The sequence below is a fragment of the Girardinichthys multiradiatus genome, chromosome 3 (genome assembly GCF_021462225.1).
Source record: "Girardinichthys multiradiatus isolate DD_20200921_A chromosome 3, DD_fGirMul_XY1, whole genome shotgun sequence".
Taxonomy (NCBI): Eukaryota; Metazoa; Chordata; class Actinopteri; order Cyprinodontiformes; family Goodeidae; genus Girardinichthys; species Girardinichthys multiradiatus.
The window spans coordinates 27,926,736-27,948,904 of record NC_061796.1 but is presented as its reverse complement, the minus strand read 5'-3'; the positions used below and the strand labels follow the sequence as shown (position 1 = coordinate 27,948,904).

The 22,169-nt window shown below is 39.3% G+C and overlaps 1 protein-coding gene across 1 annotated transcript; it reads right to left on the bottom strand.

Annotated features, from left to right (window-relative positions):
* Nucleotides 1-6,716: 6,716 nt before the first annotated feature.
* Nucleotides 6,717-21,891, bottom strand: flad1 (flavin adenine dinucleotide synthetase 1). The gene is made up of 11 exons (XM_047362032.1): nt 21,590-21,891; nt 19,370-19,460; nt 18,325-18,493; nt 17,538-17,915; nt 15,434-15,547; nt 15,079-15,346; nt 12,087-12,234; nt 11,708-11,806; nt 10,506-10,695; nt 7,149-7,222; nt 6,717-7,045 (listed from the first exon to the last, which is right to left on the bottom strand). Exons 2-11 carry the CDS (start codon nt 19,375-19,377, stop codon nt 6,910-6,912), a joined length of 1,584 nt encoding a protein of 527 aa, XP_047217988.1. The 5' UTR covers nt 19,378-19,460; nt 21,590-21,891; the 3' UTR covers nt 6,717-6,909.
* Between the last annotated feature and the right edge of the window lie 278 nt (nt 21,892-22,169).

Genomic DNA, 22,169 nt, shown 5'->3' with positions numbered 1-22,169 from the left:
AATCCAAGCTGTGAACATTGAAAAGAACAGTAAAGACATACAGAGGTTGGACAATGAAACTGAAACACCTGTCATTTTAGTGTGGGAGGTTTCATGGCTAAATTGGACCAGCCTGGTAGCCAGTCTTCATTGATTGCACATTGCACCAGTAAGAGCAGAGTGTGAAGGTTCAATTAGCAGGGTAAGAGCACAGTTTTGCTCAAAATATTGAAATGCACACAACATTATGGGTGACATACCAGAGTTCAAAAGAGGACAAATTGTTGGTGCACGTCTTGCTGGCGCATCTGTGACCAAGACAGCAAGTCTTTGTGATGTATCAAGAGCCACGGTATCCAGGGTAATGTCAACATACCACCAAGAAGGACGAACCACTTCCAACTGATTAACTGTGGACGCAAGAGGAAGCTGTCTGAAACGGATGTTCGGGTGGTAACCCGGATTGTATCCAAAAAACATAAAACCACGGCTGCCCAAATCACGGCAGAATTAAATGTGCACCTCAACTCTCCTGTTTCCACCAGAACTGTCCGTCAGGAGCTCCACAGGGTCAATATACACGGCTGGGCTGCTATAGCCAAACCTTTGGTCACTCATGCCAATGCCAACGTCGGTTTCAATGGTGCAAGGAGCGCAAATCTTGGGCTGTGGAAAATGTGAAACATGTATTGTTCTCTGATGAGTCCACCTTTACTGTTTTCCCCACATCCGGAAGAGTTACGGTGTGGAGAAGCCCCAAAGAAGCGTACCACCCAGACTGTTGCATGCCCAGAGTGAAGCATGGGGGTGGATCAGTGATGGTTTGGGCTGCCATATCATGGCATTCCCTTGGCCTAATACTTGTGCTAGATGGGCGCGTCACTGCCAAGGACTACCAAACCATTCTTGAGGACTATGTGCATCCAATGGTTCAAACATTGTATCCTGAAGGTGGTGCCGTGTATCAGGATGACAATGCACCAATACACACAGCAAGACTGGTGAAAGATTGGTTTGATGAACATGAAAGTGAAGTTGAACATCTCCCATGGGCTGCACAGTCACCAGATCTAAATATTGTTGAGCCACTTTGGGGTGTTTTGGAGGAGCGAGTCAGGAAACGTTTTCCTCCACCAGTATCACGTAGTGACCTGGCCACTATCCTGCAAGAAGAATGGCTTAAAATCCCTCTGACCACTGTGCAGGACTTGTATATGTTATTCCCAAGACGAATTGATGCTGTATTGGCCGCAAAAGGAGGCCCTACAACATACTAATAAATTATTGTGGTCTAAAACCAGGTGTTTCAGTTTCATTGTCCAACCCCTGTATGTAAGTAAAGATTTAGAGAAGTAATTGTAATGAAAAATGAATCTATAAGGGACACTTTTCCTATTTTAATTAGTAAAAACCTAAAAACCTCGAAACATTGTATCATTTTCTTTCAGCTTCAAAATTATGCACTTCTTGATGTTGGTTTGTCCCACAAAATAGCAATAGAATACATACATTTTGGTGGTTGTAACATCTTGTAACAATAATTCCACTGAAGGCAGCAGTTAATTTAAGTTTCTAATTGAAACCAAAACCAAAAATGTTTTGTATATCCTTTTATAATTAAAGAGTGAAAATGTTAGCCAGAAAGCATTAATTTCAGATTATTTATGCAATCTATTTACAAAGCAAACTTGTATTTATATCCATTAGATGGATCACATCATGCCCAGTGAGACAGAAAATTCATGTTGAAGTATAATAAAGACACCCTGACCTTAGCGGCGCTGTGTTGACCCCTGTCCTCATTTGTAAGAGCAGACTGATCCTCACCTTGAGGAAAGCACACAGTCTGATTGTTATTGGAACAATTATCTCACATTTCTCTCTCTGTTTAGGCTATTTCGAACTTGCCTATAAGCAGTGGCGATTGTTGCAAGCACTTGATTGCTGTTGCTAGCCCCCGAGGGAGACACAAGCAGTTACTAGGTTTACAGGGCAATTACTTTTTCACATAAGGTCGGGTTGGTTTGGATAGCTGTTCCTCTGTAAAAAAAAAATAAATAAATAACTCATCCTTTGAAAACTGCATTTTGTATAAACTCAAGTTATCTTTATCTGATCTAAACAACTAGTTTAAATTGAAACATTTTTCTTTGTGACCAAAAAAGCAGAAATAGAAAAAAATCTGCAAGGGGGCAAATACTTTTTCATAGCACTGAGAAAACGTACCTAGAGACTGATCAGCTTAAAAATATAAGTAGAAATTAGACAAATTCTTTAGTTGCACTGATTTTGAAGTACTTTTAAATACAATTATAATGACATAAGATTTTTTTACACATTAAATATATCCACTGAAATTATAAGTTGTATAATTGTTTTTGTTTGATTCGTTCGCGTTGATATCTAGACATTGTTTCAAAAATAATCAAGTGTTTTCTTGTTCACATCCATTATTTTTCCAATAGGTTTAGTGGGCTGCCTGGTCACAGTCATTTTTCTACTAATAGAAGAACAAGATAGGCCTATCATCTCCAGGTAAACAGCTAGAAGTGTTATTTTCTTTGCAGACATGAACTAATTTTAATGCTGTCCTAAATTGGGTGTAAAAATGAATGGAAGGTTTTACCAAGTGTTAAAAATCCAGTTTTAATCTAAGAGAACAGCATTCAGCAGACAGTGGTAAGACTTTGTGGTGTTAGACATCTTTCATCCTTCTGACACTCCACCCCATGTTTAAGTTATGCTTGTTGAGTGCAAATGTGCTCCAGCTGACTTGAGCAGAGCAGAAATATTTTCTCATCAGGTTTTCAGCACGCTGGCTGAAGCTTCACAGACCTTGGCCCTTTGCACTGAAGCCAGTCTACAGAATGAAAGGCATCTCTGAATGCATCCCGTGTGTGTGTGTGTGTGTGTGGAAATGAGCAGGGGGTCCTGCGTTTGTGTACTGGCCCGAGAGCTGTGACAAACTAAGGATTATGAGCCGGGGCTTTTATTTGAACGCACCAAAACCTGACACAAATGAACCAAGTCAGTCACACTTCACATTGCAGAAAGCAAAGCTGCCTCTGTTCCTTACATCCCCTCCCAGTCCTTCCCCTTTTCTTTCTTTCTCACTTTTATCCACTTTTAATGTGCAAAACTTTGATAGTGAACATCCTATTTCCCGTGTTCTGGTCTGTTGGCTTTACATGCAGATGGGCTGCTAATTTGCATAGACTCAAAGGTCTCCCTTTTCTCCTGATACTTTCTGACAACGCGGCGTCTATTCATCCTCGGTGTTAAGCATCACTCCTGGGACATCGCCTGAATTGCTGTCTCATGGTGCTTCAAGTCTCGTTTTACACCGCAGAAGCTCCCGAGGAATTGGATTAAGGACACATTCCTTCAGAGAAAAGCTTCACAGTCAGCGGCATCTGATGGATAGTTTTCTCCGATATCAAAGCTCGTCACATGTTTTTGGCACAAAGTCACGCCAAGTGCAATTTTAAGTCATGCTGAGTCCATATCACAGGAGCTGTTAGTTCTGTGGAGTCTTTTATAAAAGTCAGTCCCACCTGGGAGGAATACAGAGAGAAAGTCTGGGGTTTACAGAGAGAGCAGCAAGATTAGCTCCTTGTTCTCACAGCACTTTAAGTGGCTTCTTTTACCACACTTCCACCTGCCGACCTAAAGCCTGTCTTTGGAGAACCAATTAGATGACAAAATACTCTTTTTATTTCAACTTGGTCCAGGTTTTCTTAGATGATAATCTGAATTTTAGGAATAACTATCAGGGACAAGTATTAGTTGTGCACTCCATTAACCTGACCTTTACAGAATAGTGGCAATAGAATATCATAAGAAGCCCAGTCATGTAAAGTAGGGTTTCTCAACCCTGTTTCTTAGGGCCCACTATCAGACATGTTAGGTGTTTCCCTTCTGCCACCTGACTTAAACCAATAAGTGATTATTAGATGCAGCACTTGATGGCATGATGAGTAATGCAATCATTTGAACAAGGTGTGCTGGAGCAGAGTCACATCTAACCATAAAGGACTGTGAGCAGTGCAGCTAAATATATTCAAGAAGAGAACATGAAAAATGATTCAGCTGCTGATTTATCTGATCTAAATGCCATACTACCTAAACATAACATGTAATCTGCACTTTAATATCACAATAAATAGATTTTTGCAATGACCTTGAATGAAAAGCGGTTGAAATCTCTTGTTAACATTAAAATGCATTTTTTATCTTTGCTTTTTTAACTAAGCATGAAGTAGAGGTGCTGCAATAAAGCCCTTACTTGAACTGATCTGTACAATGAAGCTGTTCATTTCAGATGTCATGAGTTTAATATGAGATTTGCCACCATTACCTTGCTGTACTTCTTGGGCCATTCCTAAAAAAAACTCTAAATTAGTCCAATCTTCATTCATTTATCATGAAACCAATCAAATATAATTTTTTTCTATTTTAATATTTCTTGAATTATTCAGGAACATTTTTGCACATGATTATGGAGAAACTGATGCTTTTTAGACTTTTCAATTTGACAACATAACACTAGTTCTCTCTGATATTTACCCTTCAAAACATCTCTGAATTAGTCTGCCGCACAATGTCATTACATGCAAATTGGTTGAACCACTTATTTTTTTTAAGCACACACCCAATCCATTTGTTTATGCCCTACTTCAGTGATATGCTCTCAGGTAAATTTTGATTTTCTCTAATGAAGGAGAATGTTTTGAAGACAAACCGGTGATGGAGGGGAAATGACCCAGGTCGACAGCTGGGAGGAAGAGGATGAGAGAGGCTTTATAGTTGTAGGTCATGCAAGCAAACCAGAGGAAGAGCATATTTCTGATTAAACAATTCTGACCCAAAACCTTTCAAACCATCTTAACAGCTATTTTGTTTTCTTTGTAGGTTATTCTGCGACTCAGTCATGCAAACTGCATTTAATTATGCACATTTTTATGAAAAAGAATGAGCACGGTTTTCTGCAAGTAACGACCAGATAAGTTTTCAGTTTCCACATTTTTCAAACATCCTTTCATTGTTTGAGCCTTCACAAAACCCGCCAGGCATGCTCTCATATTCCACAAATGTCTTTCTGTAGAAATTTTATGCCATCTGCTAAATCAGCCAATTACATGCCAGGTGGCGGTAATGAAGCAGAAATCACTTCTTCATTTATATGGAGCTCGGCCACAGCACAGACTCCACAGTTTGAAAGCCCTGTACAGCAGCAACAAGCTCACAAAGGACGACACAGAAGTGCAATAATGCTTGATGGAGGGGGGAGGGGATATTAAAGAGGAAGATGTGAGCAGTCCATGATGGAAACATGGTAATAAAACAGTTGAAGCTAACTAAAGAATGCACGCTACTGGAAATATGGTCAAAGTCGTTATATCTTGGAGGGAAATTTCGGATGCCATGTTTTCAGAGCAAATTTGGATTCAATGTAAAGTAGCTGACATCATCTTCTAGAAGTCCGCATCTTAAACATTATACTTGCAGAACTGTAAAGTGAAAGGAAAATGATCCATCAGATATCTTAAAAAAAATTATTTCAGCAGTGTTCGAAGGTTCCTGTAGCTTCTCCGGCTGTAAACAACATTTAGCTGGACTGAGGGCAAAATTGGCTGAAAAAAGGTTGCAGAAATCTGATTTGGATCAAAGCGTTCATGTTTTGAAATGGTCTAGTCAAAGTCCAAACCAAAATCCAGTCAAGAAACTTTGAAAACTGATGCTGACAGAAACTCGAGTAATTTTGGAAAGGCCAATGGGCAAAAAGTCTCTTCATGGTAGGGAGAAAGAAGACTTAAAAAAATTGGTAAATTTCAAGGAATCTGAATATTTTTTGCAGTGCACGACCAATTTAATTCCCATAGACGTTCTCATATTGTTGATTTCTACATTGTAACCGAGTTTGGTTGGTGGCAGACATACTGGAAGTCTAGCTGTAACATCATTTTCAGCCCCACACATCATCCCAGGCAATGTCCCGGTGTGTTTGTCGCACCACCAAAAGCCACCCCATGACATTGGCTGTGATTATGAAGCCCCTGTTTATTGCCTCTTATATTACTGTTATTACTAATAAATCAAGCGGGCCCGTGAAGCCAGGACAGAAAAGGCAGAGGGTTGGGGGGGGGGGGCCGACCTAAAAGTGGTAATTGCTGGTGTAACAGTGTGTGCAGCCCCGCGGTGGCCTCGTAAGTGGCCCGCTTTATTAGATCGGCCGGCATCGATCCGCGCCGCGCCGCGTTGACTAATCTCGAGGCGGGAGGGGAGTGAGAGAGCAGATCGATGAGCCTGGATTCAATCATGTCTCGAAACAGAGAAGGTAATTTATTGTAATCACGGCTGGCTAAATTGGAAAACGTGAGAACAACGCACCCGTGAGGTCAGCAAGGAGAACTACATGTGAGGGGGGAGATCCCAGAGGGACGCTCGGTTTATCACCCAGCTGCTGACCCGTCTCTGGACATAAAACACAGATTATGATGAGCCTGCTGGGTGACCTTCAGCTCTGTGTCCAAGCTGCTGCACGCAGAGTGTCCTAAAACCTGATTTTCCTCACCTTTTCACATTATTCACAAATGCACTCCGATTACAGCTGCCTGTCTGAGCAGATTATTTGATTTAGAAACAAGACAAATGGATCAATGAATAAAACAATCTGCAGAGTGCTCTGGATATCCTGCAGATCTGTGGGTGAAATATGACAAAGGCCAAAACACACACACATCTGAACTATGCTTTATTCAGTACTGTCACAAACGCATTACTGTATCATAAACACTTTCAGTCACATTTAGACATTGTGTGGGTTTTTCTAATACTCAGAAAACCCAAAATGGGTTTATGGGATTAATGTGAATTCTGATCAGACGTCTAAATAATAATAATATAAAAACAGCGAAGAACAGGACGACTTCAGGCACGGGAGTTTCGCTCCTCTTCTTCATTCTCCAGGAGGTAGGCTGGCTTGTATCGCGTCACCCCCCTCTCATCCACCACCTGGAGGGCCTTGTTTCGGTAGGTGTTGTCCATACTGCCAAGTGATGTATACCTGCAGGTGGACAAAAACGTTAAGGTTGAATAAAACCTTCAAAAATATTGCTGAAACCTGAACGTTTAAAGAGAGCACAGTGAGAGGTAGAAAGTATTCCTACCCTTTATCGTACAGGATACAGTAGGGCACGTGTAACATCCTCAAGAAGGACCAGATGTCATGATAGGTCCAGTCCTGTAGAGCGAAGGAAAACATCTCATTTTACAGCATCAAACCTGAATAAATGACACGTGTAGTTTATTCTATGGTAAATCGTCTTCTGTAAATCAGTTTTAATTATAATAAATGATGCTCATTAATGACACAGTAGGTTGGACGGTTTTACATAAATTTTCATTTGTCACAACGACTCAACAAAAAGGACCACAAATTCATGCAGCTTTTACTTACAAGAACATCCTGACAATGGAGAGGAACAAAGTAATGGAAGCTATACAGCTTTTTCCACACATGTTCAGACTCAAATTCTAGAGTTCTAAGTCACTATGTGAGTCCATTTTTAAATTATGACAAAAGTTCACAATTAATTTAAGGCAAACATATCTTTACAGAGGTCAGACTTTAAATATTCAAGCTGAAAAAAAAAAAAAAAACAGAAAGGAAGATGGATCCTTTTCCTTTCACAATTTCTAGAAGTTGATGTCAGCTACTTTACACTAATTCCAAATTTGTCATGAAAACATACAGTATATCCAAGATATCATTCCACAAAATGACTTGGAAAGGCAAGGCAAGGCAAGGCAAGGCAAGGCAAGGCAAGGCAAGGCAAGGCAAGGCAAGGCAAGGCAAGGCAAGGCAAGGCAAGGCAAGGCAAGGCAAGGCAAGGCAAGGCAAGGCAAGGCAAGGCAAGGCAAGGCAAGGCAAGGCAAGGCAAGGAAAGGAAAGGAAAGGAAAGGCAAGGCAAGGCAAGGCAAGGCAAGGCAAGATTAATACAACTTTTAGAATTTGGGACGCACACAGCAAATGATTGCTTCATTTATTAAAAATGGAGATATTTTACTTGTGTTAATAATTTTGCATTCACAGAACAAAATCAATACTTGTCTACATGACATACTGAATCAACAGGATAGTAAAATCCCATTTAGGAATGCTGTCTTTGAGCCGTCAACTTTCTCTGGAACAAGGCAGCTCATAAACTGGAACACTACGTCCTACAGTTTGCTCTCTAAATGTTTAAAACCCGAGACGGTTCTTTAATCAACTGCTGTGGGTGCTCTAACATATAAAACGTTATTTATACTGTGTTTGATTCATTTTCTCTAAATGTAATTTTATTTTTAAACGCCTTTGTTCATGTAATAAATAAATTTCACACTATTAGCGTGCAAAACACGGCATTCTGTTGCAGATTTACTTCATGTACTCGTGCTGATAAAGGAGCGTTGTCCATTTAAATACATACAGAAAATAAATGCACTAACTGTTACTCTGTGGGCATTTCTGTGTTCAATCAGTGTAAGATATGTTCTGTAGCCCTTCTACACTGGAAACAGCCTTCCAACTAATTTTCCAGTTCTAGATTTTGCTGTTTATTTTTATGAAATTCTGAATATTTTTTAATTCTTAACATTTCTCCAGTTACATTTTAGCTGTAATTTCCGGACTCCATGCAGCAACAGGTAAGTTCATCAGGTAAGTTCTTATTCAGCAGGTATAGTAAAGAGCTATTTTAATGCTTTAAAGACACCTGGACTACCATGAATCGGCTTTATTTCAAAATCTATCATATCTATCGTCATATCTAGACTGGGTTATCCTACAGTAAATGCAGATTCTTTAAAGCGGTGGCATCTGTATTTTGTGTGTGAAAAGCCCCAAAACATGAACTTTAATACATTGTTTGGCATCTAAACAGGACCCAGTTTAAGAACCACAAGTCCAGTTAAAAACTCTGGTCTAAGAGGACCCAGAGGTCAAAGCAGAAGTGAGGCTGCCTGTTTTTATAGTTCAATTAGAACAACTGTTTGTGGGTTCCTGTCAATAACTCAAAATCATTAAATATTAGTGACTTGGACAAAAACTCAAGTTTTTGGGCGCCAAAGAGTAAGAGCATCATTATCACTCTGTGATAAGGAGCACTGAGTGCATCATCAGGAAGTACAAACCATAACCAGATACATTTCTGCTGTAATGTGGCTGGACTCCACATTAAAATAATATTGTGCTGATGATAAGGAACATATTTGTCTACAGAACCACAAACGTTTCCGTCAAACAGTTAAACTGGAACAAATTTGGTAACTTCAAGAAGGATCTAACTGGGTGCTAAATAATTATTCACCACAGAGTGCCATTTTAATGTCTAGTTATAAAACTAACCCTACTGAGGGAAGTCTTTATTTTTCTCATGGAAAAAAGCATAAGGTTACCTTTTTTTTAATTTTTTATACAGAATGTGTTATAATTGAAAGAAAAAATAAGTACAGGTACATCTACTAGAATATCGTAAAAAAGCTCAATAGTTTTTGTCATTCCTTTCAGAAAGTCACTCGTATATAAATTCACTGCACACAGAATGAAATAATTCAAGCCTTTATGTCTTGTAATGTTGATTATTATGGCTTACAGATAACAAAATCCCAAAAAATTTGAGTATTACATAAGATCAATAAAAAAAGGATATTTTAAACAGAAATGACAGGTTTCTGAAAAGTATGCTTATTTCTAAAGCATACAGTACTCCTTTTGCATCAATTACTGCATCAATGCGGCGTAGCATGGAGGCAATCAGCCTGTGGTTCTGCTGAGGTGTAATAGAAGCCCAGGTTGCTTGATCCTGGTTATCTAACAATGCAGTCAAGTTCAGTTTATTACTCAAATTGATTAAAACGTTTTCTCCCTGAGGAAACTCAGCAGATTGCATCAAGTCGCCGACTTTGCAGCAATGCTTCATACCAAGTATGAACGTAGCGACAGTGGAAAGGAAAACTCCCCTTCAACAGGAAGAAACTTCCAGCAGTTTGAGAAGACAGAGCAAACCCACACAAAATACAGAACCACTGATTCTATGTTAAAGAAAAGTAAAATGTTAATGGCAGTAGTAGCTCCTTTAATGGCTTCATCTAGGAGAGAAAAACAGCTACGGTAATTTAGAGGCTCTGCAAACCTTTGCAGGTGTTTTGAGGTAAATAACTGATTAGGGTGGGACATCATAAGTTTCCAATATTTAACTTTTTAACAATATTTGATTTTTTCGAGACCCTGAATTTTGGGTTTTCATTATCTGCAAGCCATAACAATTACAGGAAATAAAGGCTTGGAATATTTATCTCTGTGTGTAATGGATCTATATGAGATTCACTTCATAAAATGAATAAAAACATGTGAACTTCTTAACGATATACTAATTTTTTCAGGCTGTACCTGCAAACAAAAAGCCAAATATGCAGTGAATGGAAATGAAACATCTGTAACTGCCATCGACATGACATTAACATCCGTTCGCTGGTCATACCAGTAGCGGGTTGACTCTCATGTATTCCGGCCAGCCAGGGTCAGTGGGGCACATCGGTGTGAGTGTGTGGGAATAGGGGTCGCTTCTTCTGGTTCCCATCAGGACGGCTTTCAGCTCCGGCCTCTTGTCATGCAGCTCGTTAAGAGCCTGCCGAATACTTCCCTCCACAGAGATCAACTCCAAGTCATATCTGTAAGAGATTGATGACTATATGGACCAAAAGCACCAACTGGTAAAAATGCAAGGTACTTTGCAAAAGTCTAGAACTTTTTCACATTCTGCCATATTACAAGCACAAACTTTAATGTATTTTATTAGGTTTTTACGTGATAAACCAGCACAAAGCAGAGCATACTCAGGAAGGGGCAGGAAAATGATACAAGGTTAAAAAGTTGTTTTGGTTCAGGGTGAATGTTTGGGGTCGTTGCCCTAACCCTAACCCCGTATTTAGCTCCAATCATCTTGCCATGACTCTGGCTAGTTTCTTGTCCTGCTAATAAAAAGCGTCCCACAGCATGACACAGCCACCACCATGTGCTCAGAGTGATGTACAGTGTTAGTTCTCCACCAAACATGGAGTTTTTCATGTAAGCCAGAAGAGTTCAGCTTTGGTCTCATCTGACCAGAGGACCTTCTCCCACACATTTGCTGGGTCGCCTACATGGTCTCCAGCAAAATGCAAACAGGACATCTTCGGACTTTCTTTCAACAATTCAATAATCTTGACACACATTTTCCCACCTGAGCTGTGGATCTCTGCAGTTCCTGCAGAGCTACTATGGGCCCTTTTGGCTATTGTGCCATAGTCTAGTTTCAGATGATGAACTGAAAGGTGCTCTGTGAGATGTTTAAACCTTAGAATACTGTTTCACAGAGCGGCTATATTTCTACAGCGATTAAACTGCACACCAATGGGCTCAGACTCCTAATTCAGGGACTTTTAAAGGCAAGTGCTTGCACTGTATCTTGTTTAGGTGTATTAGAGCAGAGGGGGATAACTACATAAGTATGGCACACTTTTTATTTGTACAAAAGCACTTCACAATTTTGTGCTACTTTGTGTCGTGCTGTCAAATAAAATCACAAAAAATAAAATGAAGTTTGGCGTTAGGGGTTGTTCACGGATATGATCAATTTTTTTGCAAGGCACTGTAAATCTCCAAAAGAGCATAAAGAAAGAATTGACTAAACTGATTACTCACTTTTTTGTTGTGTCTTGGAGGAATCTCTCCATTTCTGGGAATGGGGAGACGTTACGGATATACAGAGCTTTAACCTTGTCTTTCCCATCTGGATACTGCCTGAGAGTGAAAGGGAGAGAGAAATCAGACATTAAAGATAAACATCAGGAGGACAGCAAAAGATTAGATAAGACAATCTGTCAAATACAGTCAAGATTGTCTTTCGCAAGGCACGCAAGTAAATCGCAAGATTTACTTTCGCAAGGCCCTGTAGATGTGTGTGACATGTTCAACCCCGCTGTGATATCATTATGTTGTTGATTTTAATTCCCCCCTCTGTCTCTCCTCTCCCAGGTGATACATCTGTTAAACAATCCCTCCTCCTCTCCCTTCTGGTTACCGTTTTAGAGCAGAGTAGTATAGATGGAGCAGAGCCGTGCAGTCTTTGCCTCCATTGAAGCCAACACAGATCTGCTCTGTTGAATACTGATCCAGTGCCGTCTCTACTGTGTTCAGTGCACACTTCACTTTCTCACCCAGTGCTGTGCCTGTGGGAACAACTCCACAGTGAGATTATGCTTCATAATATCTGCAATCAAATGTAAATAGGTATCATTTAAGTCATCTCTCATTCAAAACTAACTGCTGGTAGTTTAACCTATCTTACCATTTGCTCTCATAATATATGCTGTTTCTAATAATCCCCTCTAACTTTTACATGTATACTTATATTTTATGCTTCATTTACTGGTCCCAAAACTAATTGCCTTAATTCTGTTGTTATACAGATGTGGTCAAATCTGTTGCCCCCTTGGTAAGGATGCATAAAAAGCTTTCAAATGAATTCATATTTTATTACAGTATCCATCCATCTTCTCTGGACTCCATCTTCATCACAGGACAAACAACCATGCACGCACCCACTCATCCTTAGGGCAATTTAGAGAAACCAGTTAACCTAAGTCATGTTTTAGGACTGTGGGAGGAAGCCGGAGTACCCGGAGAGAACCGTACGCATGCACGGGGAGAACATGCAAACTCCATGCAGAAAGACCCCAGGCCAGTAGTCGAAACCAGGACCTTCTTGCTGCAAGGCAACAGTGCTACCAACTGCAACCTTTTAGCCCTTATTTCAGTGTCATAATCTTAAATAGAAAAACAATCTGAATAATTGAACCTTTAATTTGAGAGCATTTATTCAGTAAATCAGTCTCAGGTTAAGAAATAATTGTGGCACAAGATAAAAATAGTTTTTTACTGGGTGTTCCAGCAGGAACATATGGCCAAAACAAACGCAGAATGATTCATTAGAAACAAAATCAGCTTCGTTCTAAAGAGATCTCCGTCCTGCTAAATCCTGCAGAAGTCTGTATGCTGCAGCCTTGAGAGCATGCAGACTTGTAAAATGTTAAAGGAGAAGGCCAAGTGTTGTTCTCGGCAAATGCAGGTTGTACCAACTATTAACAGCAGGGGTACCACCTACTGTGCAACAGGTCAATGTGTTAAAAGGTTTTGTTCTTTTTTCCCCCACTGAGTAGCTCAAAAATATTTCATGTACTCAACGTTGGATTATTACAAGTTTTCTTAATCTGAGTTTATACTATTATAATAAAAGATGAATGGATTTTAAGGCTTCTTTTACATCTTTATCAAGTGTGAATACAGTGGGGAGAACAAGTATTTGATACGTTGCTGATTTTGCAGGTTTTTCCACTTGCAAAGCATGTAGCAGTCTTTAATTTTTAATCATAGGTACTCTTCAACTATACGTGAATGAATCCGAGACAAAAATCTAGAAAATCACATTGTGTGAATTTTAAGTTATTAATTTGAATGGCATAAGTATTTGACACATCAGAAAAACAAAGTTTAATATTAAGTTCAGAAACCTTTGTTTGCAATTACAGATATCAGACGTTTCCTGTAGTTCTTGATGAGGTTTGCACACACTGCAGCAGGGATTCTGGACCACTCCTCCATACAGATCTCCTCCAGATTCTTCAGGTTTCAGGGCTGTCGCTGGGCAATGCAGACTTTCAGCTCCTTCCAAAGATTTTCGATTGGGTTCAGGTCTGGAGACTAGCTAGGCCACTCCAGGACCTTGAGATGCTTCTTACGGAGCCACTCCTTATTTGCCCTGGTTGTGTGGTTCGGGTCATGTTGGAAAACCCAGCCATGACTCATCTTCAATGCCCTTACTGAGGGAAGGAGCTTGTTGGCTAAGATACATGGCCCCATCCATCCTCCCCTCAATATGCTGCAGTCATCCTGTCCCCTTTGCATAAAAGCATCCTCAAAGAATGATGTTTTCACCTCCATGCTTCATGGTAGGGATGGTGTTCTTGGGACTGTGCTCATCCTTCTTTTTCCTACAAACACGGTGAGTGGATTTGAGACCAAAAAACTCTACTTTTGTCTCATCAGACCACATGACCTTCTCCCATTCTTCCTCTGGATCATCCAGATGGTCACTAGCAAACCTCAGACAGACCTGGACATGTGCTGGCTTGAGCAGGGGGACCTTGCATGCACTGTAGGATTTTACTCTATGGTGGCGTATTATGTTACTAATGGTCTTCTTTGAGACTGTGGTCCCAGCTCTTTTCAGATCATTGACCTGCATAGGTCCTGCTGTGTAGTTCTGGGCTGATCTCTATCCTTCCTCATGATCATTGATGCCCCACAAGGTGAGATCTTGCATGGAGCCCCAGACCGAGGGAGCCTGACTATCATCTGGAACGTCTTCCGTTTTCTTAGAATTGTTGCCTTCTCGCCAAGCTGCTTGGCTATTTTCCTGTAGCCCATCCCAGCCTTGTCCAGGTCTACTATTTTATCCCTGATGTCCTTACACTGCTCTCTGATCTTGGCCATTGTTGGAGTTTGTTTGATTGAGTGTGTAGACAGGTGTCTTTTATACAGATAACGAGTTCAGGTAATGAGTGGAGAACAGGCGGGCATTTTAAAGAAGAACTAACAGGCCTGTGAGAACCAGGATTCTTACTGGTTGTTAGGTGATCAAATACTTATGTCAGGCAATAAAATGCTAATTAATTACTTAAAAATCACATATGTGATTTTATGGATTTTTGTTTTAGATGCCATCAATTACAGTTGAAGAATACCTGTGATAGAAATGAAAGACTTCTACATTTTTTTGCATGTGGGAAAACCTGCAAAATCAGCAGCGTATCAAATACTTGTTCTCCCCGCTGTACCAACAAACATCTGTGGCAGTTTTCAAATGTAGGGGCTTCAAAGAGAAAAACGAAATTTGAAACAAATATTAATAAAAGTAAAAGGTCAAACAATAATAATAAAGTTGTTAAACATATTCAAAAGGTATAGAGTTTAAACTACCATCTTTCACAGATCTATATTTTTGCAAACCTCACCGCTGCTGGAAAGTTTGTACACCTCTGCGGGGGCAATAGACACCGGGTCTTTAACTAAGGACACCACACTTCCTTCGGGCAGCCGATCAATCAGCTGCGCTCGGGCCTTGTCCACCTCCTCCTTGCTGTCCGAATCCAAGACGAGTCTCACTTTGCTATAATTGCTCAACCAGTCGGGGTAAGAACCTAGAGCCACCCTCCGACCCCAACTGGCCTGCAGTTTGGTAAGCACAGGTGCAATCTCAGTTTCTTCTGCATCTACAAACACCTGAAAGGGGCACATTGAGTCAGCTGAGCTGCAGTTAAAAAAACAAGAGCCCTTTTTTTTTGTTGCAATCAACAGCTTTCATGTTACCTCGCGGGAATGAAATATGGTTCCTGAACTAGCGAAGAGGTGCTCCAGCCCGGTGAAGGCCATCTCCATGAAAGACGGGGTCCCAGGAAACACGAAGACATTACGAACGCTGACCTGTGAATAAGGTGGTGGGCAAAATGTGAGTAAAGATACAAGCAACAATAGCTACAAAGATATAGTTATTTAGACTCAACATGTACATCTAAAACAAAATATAGGCTTCTTTATAATTATGATTAATGTTTGTAAAATTGCATATAAATGTATAATTTTTTCGATGTCCACAAACTTTAAGTCCAATTCTAAGTTTTTTCAGGGCTAAATAAAAGAAAATGACTGGCTGACCTGAAATAGACCCAGAAAAGATCGACTTGGATGTCAGGGGTGTTTGGAGGGAAATGTTTTTCTTTGCATCTGTGCAATAAAAAAAATAATAGAACTGAATGGAAAAAAAATCACTCGCCCATCAGCCTAGAAAGGACAAACACAACTTGGACACTTTGACTATTTTTTCTGTTTTCTTTAAACAGATGAGAGCTTGAACGAGGAGTGGCAGTGTGAAGAAGAAAACATGAGCTGCTGCTGGTGTTGCCCAATTTGGCCAAAACGGCAGAGATGAAGGTGAAAACTCTCAAAATATTTTATGGTATGAATAAAAATAGTTCACAATTATGTTTTCAGCCCTGAGACTTTTCACTGTAAAAAAAAAAAAGTGAAAATGTAAAACTCTCATAGATTGAAAATTATTCATCCCTCAATGTGTTCATCATTTCTAGCTAGTAGTTTTTAGGTCAGTGTGTTTCAGGCTGTTGCTTCCCTTAATGTAACTGCAGGCGGTGTAACGAGGCAACACACTAGCTTGGAGACATATAAGGTAGAAGAACGTCTGCCTCTCATTGGAGAATCTGTTGTCTTACTTTTCTCTGTCAAGATGTTGCATTAAAAGATATTTTAGTGTTAGAAGAGCAGGCAGGCTGCCTCGCTGCAGGATAGCTACACAGTTTATGTTTTCAAATTCAAGATATTTCCAGACTTAAAGGTTCTAAAATTCCAGCTTTGAAGACATTTTTTAAACAACTCGTACTTTAGGATCTATATTTATAAAGACTGTAAAGTTAATAAATCTTTATTAAATCATTTCTTGCAGAAAATGGATTCAGAGTCTGGGAACACAAATCTTATTATATTTTTTTGGTTTTTTCCCATACTTATCCAGACCTGGAAAATACTTCAAACTAATTCTATTCTGTCCCTGTCTATGACTCTATATTATACCTGGCAATAAAATCCATGGTTCTGTGAGTGTTGCTACTAGATATTAATTATCTATAATTCCATCAGTCTGTGGATGCCTAAATGCTGGACAAATCAGTGGCTTCAGCTTATAAAAATATATGCATGTAAGGTCCAGAAACAATGCAGCTTTGAAATCACGGGTCTTTTTGAGTGATATTCTGTGGAATCATAAAGATCTGGGGTTTTAGGATTTGACCAGGCTGATTTTGGCAGAGCTTTGTCTTTAATAGAAACAAATCCCTTCACTAACACACTCCAAGTGCATTTGGTGTAAAACAGAGGATGAGTATGTGGAAAAATACAATAATGCTCACTGAAAAGTGCAATGGAAGATGTGTCATGCTGTGGGCTTGGTACTTTTTCAAAGGTCCTAGGAAACTTGTTAGAGCGCACTGGATACAAACTCTTTCAATTGAAAATCAGGACCCATCATTGGATCTTTCAGGAGGATAATGATCCAAAACATATGACCAAATAAACACAGAAATGGTTCACAAGACACAAAGTCATCTTTCCTCCATGGCAATCTCAAACCCCAGACCTACAAAGCGTAACATCTGTGAGCGGAGCTGAAGAATGGAGAGCATGAAAGAGGATCCAGGACTTTCCAGAGAGATTGTACAAAGAGGGAAACTTTTAGATTCCTCGCTCCGTAAGCTCTAACCTTGTAAAATGTTATAAGAAAGGACTAAATTATGTCCCAGACAAAAAATAGAGGGATGATGATTGAGGGGGAAGATACTAATCAGGTCTGTTTTCTTTATTTCATTATCATGATGTTATTCTTCTTGATCCTGAGTTCACTTACCACTGGGTAACGCTGCCGCTTTCCAGTCTGAGGGTCAGTCCCATAGTTAAGTTTGGCTGAACGAGGCACCATGGCTAATTTCATGGCCGGGCTGTCTTTGTCCGTCACCCCGAAGAATTCTTCAACCAGCTGGGCGAGCTCAGGATGGGGGTACACTTCTTCTTTAAACGCTGCGGCAATGCTTTCCAAGGTTATGTCATCATGAGTGGGGCCCACACCCCCCGACGTTATAAGGTGGGTGTACTGAGAGGAGAGAACCAGCACCTCGTTGGCTATGACCTCCTGTATATCTGGTATGACCGTTATACGCTGCACAGACACTCCAAGCTTTCTGAGAGCTTGTGTTAGGAAGGTGCTGTTGGTGTCCACTGTGTGACCCTGAAAGAGATGCAAAAGTTAGTTTCTAATCCAACTCAGACAACAAATTCAATGACTTTTTCAAACAAATGTAAGTCATCACTCTCTGATGCAATCCAAGGACCTGCAGTAGGTCTATCTGGAGGCTCAGCTCTGACACTGACTGAATCAAAGACTTCATGTTTAAATCATGACAGTTTCAAGTCAAGAAATCATGGTGTAGCTTGTCATTTGAAGACAAAGCATCACTGGCTCATCAAACAAGTTTCACAAGGTTTTCTTGGAGTTATGACAAGCCAACAGTACAGCGGTTGACTGAGTGTATGTGTAGAATATCAATTACATCAGCCTATAGATTCATTCAGAGAAAACATCCAAAATATTTCAAAGAGTGTTACTGTCAGTCCTGTAAACCCAACATAAAAATTACCTTGAGTATCTCATCTCCTATGATGAGAATGGCGGCAGTGGGAGAATCCCCGCTGACTGCGGAGGACGGACTGGAGCGCTGGTTGTTAGTAGACATGGTTGCTTTGGTGAGCTGTGCTGCCATTCTCCTCACACGCACCACTGCTCTGTTCAGACTGGGTAGTGAAAAGCTGGGAAGAACAGAAAACACAGGACAGTGTCTGGGAATATCCGCATTAAATAAAGTCAAAAACTTGTCAGGTCAACTAAAACTATTAAGGAGAAAAATACAATGTGCAGTTCCATCCGAAGGTATTCATACCTCTTCAGCGTTTGCATATTTTATCACATTACAACCACAAACTTTTATTTATTTTATTGGACTTTTATGTGATACGTCGCTACAAAAAGAAAATGATACATGGATTTTGCTTCTTTTTTATTTTTATTTAAAATATCAGAAAAGTGAGATATGCATATATATTCAGTCCCCTTTACTCCGAGACACATAAATAAAATCCAGCGCAGCAAACTACTTGCTTTTAGAAGTCAAATTCTTAGCAAACAGTGTCCACCTGTGTGTAAATGAACCTCAGTATAAATGTAGCTGTTCTGTGAAGGACTCAGAGGTTTGTTGTAGAACATTATTGAACAAACAACATCATGAAGACCAAGGAACAAAACAGAAAGGTCAGTGGCAAAGTTGCTGGGATATTTAAAGCAGGGTTAGGTTAGAAAACAATATCCCAAGCTTTGAACATCTCATAGAGCACTGCTCAGTCTATTATCAAGTGCCCTGGGGTAACTCTGGAGGAGCTGCAGAGAACCACAGCTGGGCAACCATTAGTTGTTCACTTCACAAATCTGTCATATATGGAAAAATAGCAAGAAGGCATACGACATTCCTAATAGGAAGGAAGATGAAGCTAAAATGTAAAAATGTTTAAAGGGGTATGAATACTTTTGCAAAGCACTGTTTGTCATGTTAACATACTCTTTCCATAAATATTAATAAGTCTTTCAAATAATCACAAAATGACCCCATGAGGACAGAAAATGCTGCTTACATCAACATGGGTCTAAATGCAGCATCTGAAACTCTTCCAATGAAGCCCAGGACCTCTTGTTCTTCATAAATTGTCACCTACCAATGAGTATCTTGAAGGAAAGACATGAAAGGAATGTAGCAGAGAGAGAGAAAAGACAAAGAAAGAAAGAGAAAGAAATATCGTGATTAAAGGAGGGATTTCGGCTCCACAGAGAAAATGCTGCATAGCTTTACAAATCTACTGTCAGAGCCTGGAGTTCACTTAGCGTTCTCGTCTTTTTCAGAGAGAATTTCCCAAATCTTGTTGTAAAGCATCAACCCTGGAGTGGGATCATGTGAAAGACTGCATTTAATTTACCTCTACTGGATTCAAAGTTTTTTCATTCATTTATTGTGATCTGCAATTAATTTAAAAACATGCAAATTAGACTGCGGCACAACGGTGAAAACACGTAAAAAGTTTGTAGCACAAATCGATGAAAGCATATATTATGTAGGTAATGCAGCTAACCTGAAGTTTTTAGAGGTATTAAAGTATAACCATTTGCTTTTACAAGTATTCCACTAAAATACATCACTTGATACGTTTTTGTTTTATTTGGTTTTCCTCCTATTTACAGGATAGGAGCTTCTCTGAAAAAGCTTAGTGTAGTCTTCTGTAAAAGCTTCTTTAGCAAGGCTCAGTATTTAGATCCATTATTATTTTAATGTTATAAACACCAGTAGGTATTGTTCTGTTTTTTTTTTTTTATGAACATGAGTTCAATACATTATCTGAACTGACCAACTACTGGATTCATAAAAGACTAACTGGCTGAAAATTATCTTTATTAAACTCCAACAAAACAGAAAAAAATGAATACAACCTGAAATCCCCTCAGACACAGACCAACCAGTTGCTGGACTCACAATCTTACAATCTTGCTTCTTTCAGTTAGGGAACATTGCAAAACTGAAACCTGTTGTGCCATCCACTGAACTTGAACAAATTGTTTATGAATTTCTAAATACTATTGCAATGTGTTGTTGATTTAACGAGGCAAAGTTTCTATTAAACGTTGATAAGCCATGAAGAACGCTGTGGTCAGGTTATTTATTCATTTCAATAGGCAAAAACTTTTATTTTATATTCATCCCATTGGCTTTCTCTTGATTTCTAAATTAATTTTAAAATTCAGGTCCTCACACTTAAAACAGTGAAGGATCAAGTACCAGTAAGTCTGTCTAATTTTCTAGCTAAACATTAAGTTTCTCGTTCTCTCCTTTTAATTATTCCCCCAGAACTGATAACATTTGAGTGTTTGGGGTCGTGAACCCGAGTGAAAGGTTTTAGTCAGATCTTGAGACATACTGAATAATGGTTTTTAAAAGGTTAATTGTACTGACAAGTAGTTGTATAATGATTGCTGGATTGGCTAAAAGTTAAACTACTTTGATATTGTCGCTCACAATTCAAGCCATTAAAAAGTGCAAATTGTTTGCCTTTTTGAGGGTTAGTTTCTGTGTCGTCTGCCAAAATAATGTTCAGAGTTTGGGGATTTTGTTTGGCTGCTGGGGGAAAAAGATACCCTGGCATAAAAACCAAATACAGGAACAAACCCAAAAAGTGTTTTAAAAGATAAAATAATCAATCATATGAGTATTAGTAAGGGACTGTTTCTTGATTAAATATTAAATTAAAAGTCAGCTGTCAGAGAATGACTTTTTTTTTTTGCAGAAAGTATTTGTACATTTTACCTATTTAACTTGCTTTACTATTTTAATGCAAAATTGCCGTATAGGAAACCGTACGTAATCTACTGGAGGATATTGGAGGGACTTCAGTAATGATGCAATAACTTGAAACGAGAACTACTTTATAATTTGGATGTACAAACGGGTTCTTTTAATCCAATTTTACTGTATTTCTGAATGCAAACAATAAATTGAGCTAAAGCTCGTTGTTTAACAACAAACTATCACGGAGTCTGAATATCAATCATTTCATTATTTAATAACAAATCTGAGCTATCTGAGATAAATCTCGCAGTTAGATGATTACATCACCTCCTCCTTTGAGCAGGACAAGCAGTAGGCAATAAGTATGCTAACATGCTAGTTTCACAAATATATTAAACTGCCTTCCATCGATTTACGTGTCTTTACGCCGATTAGTTAATTCTAGAGGCACGCTCGCTGCAGTATAGTTATGATTTAATAGCTAAACTCTTTAATTGGCAGTAAAACCAAGCGAACTTACTCCTCTACAGCATATGTCCTCTTTGCGTATGTATCCGTACAGCCGTGACGATGTTACCGTTCCAAGGAAAAACGACCAATCACAATCGAGAAGGCGTCACTTAACAACCTATGATATTTATGGAGGTGGGTTTTAGCAGTTAGCATTTTCATGTACGCGGAAACCGTTGACTTGCTTGAATTAGTACAGCCTTGATATGTAGACTGTTATTAAACGAAGTAAATTAAGATATGTAAATTATCGGTATCAAAGCTTGATGAGTGTCGACTTTTTCCGTAATAATAATGGCGACAGGAAAATACTATAGATGCTTGATGCTATGCTGGGTACCTGCTTCTTCTCCTTGAGTTCTATCTGAGTTCCTTACCGTGTGCGCCCCTAGTGGCGAGATAAGTCATGACTATACCGTCTAACCAAACTTCATTGGACTCAAGAGAATGAGAAATGCAATTGTTTTTCAAACTCTATAATAAATAATGTGTGCCTTAAGAGGAACAACAAAATCACAAAAAATGCACACTCCCTCCATTCAATCGGTTAGTAAACATTCACTATTTTTAATGATATTTTGTAACTTCCT

Coding starts and splice junctions, on each gene's coding strand:
- flad1 (XM_047362032.1), bottom strand. Junction 15,548..17,537: donor AGCGGCAGCGTTACCCAGTG/GTAAGTGAACTC, acceptor CCTTATTCACAG/GTCAGCGTTCGTAATGTCTT. Junction 15,347..15,433: donor CCATATTTCATTCCCGCGAG/GTAACATGAAAG, acceptor TGCCCCTTTCAG/GTGTTTGTAGATGCAGAAGA.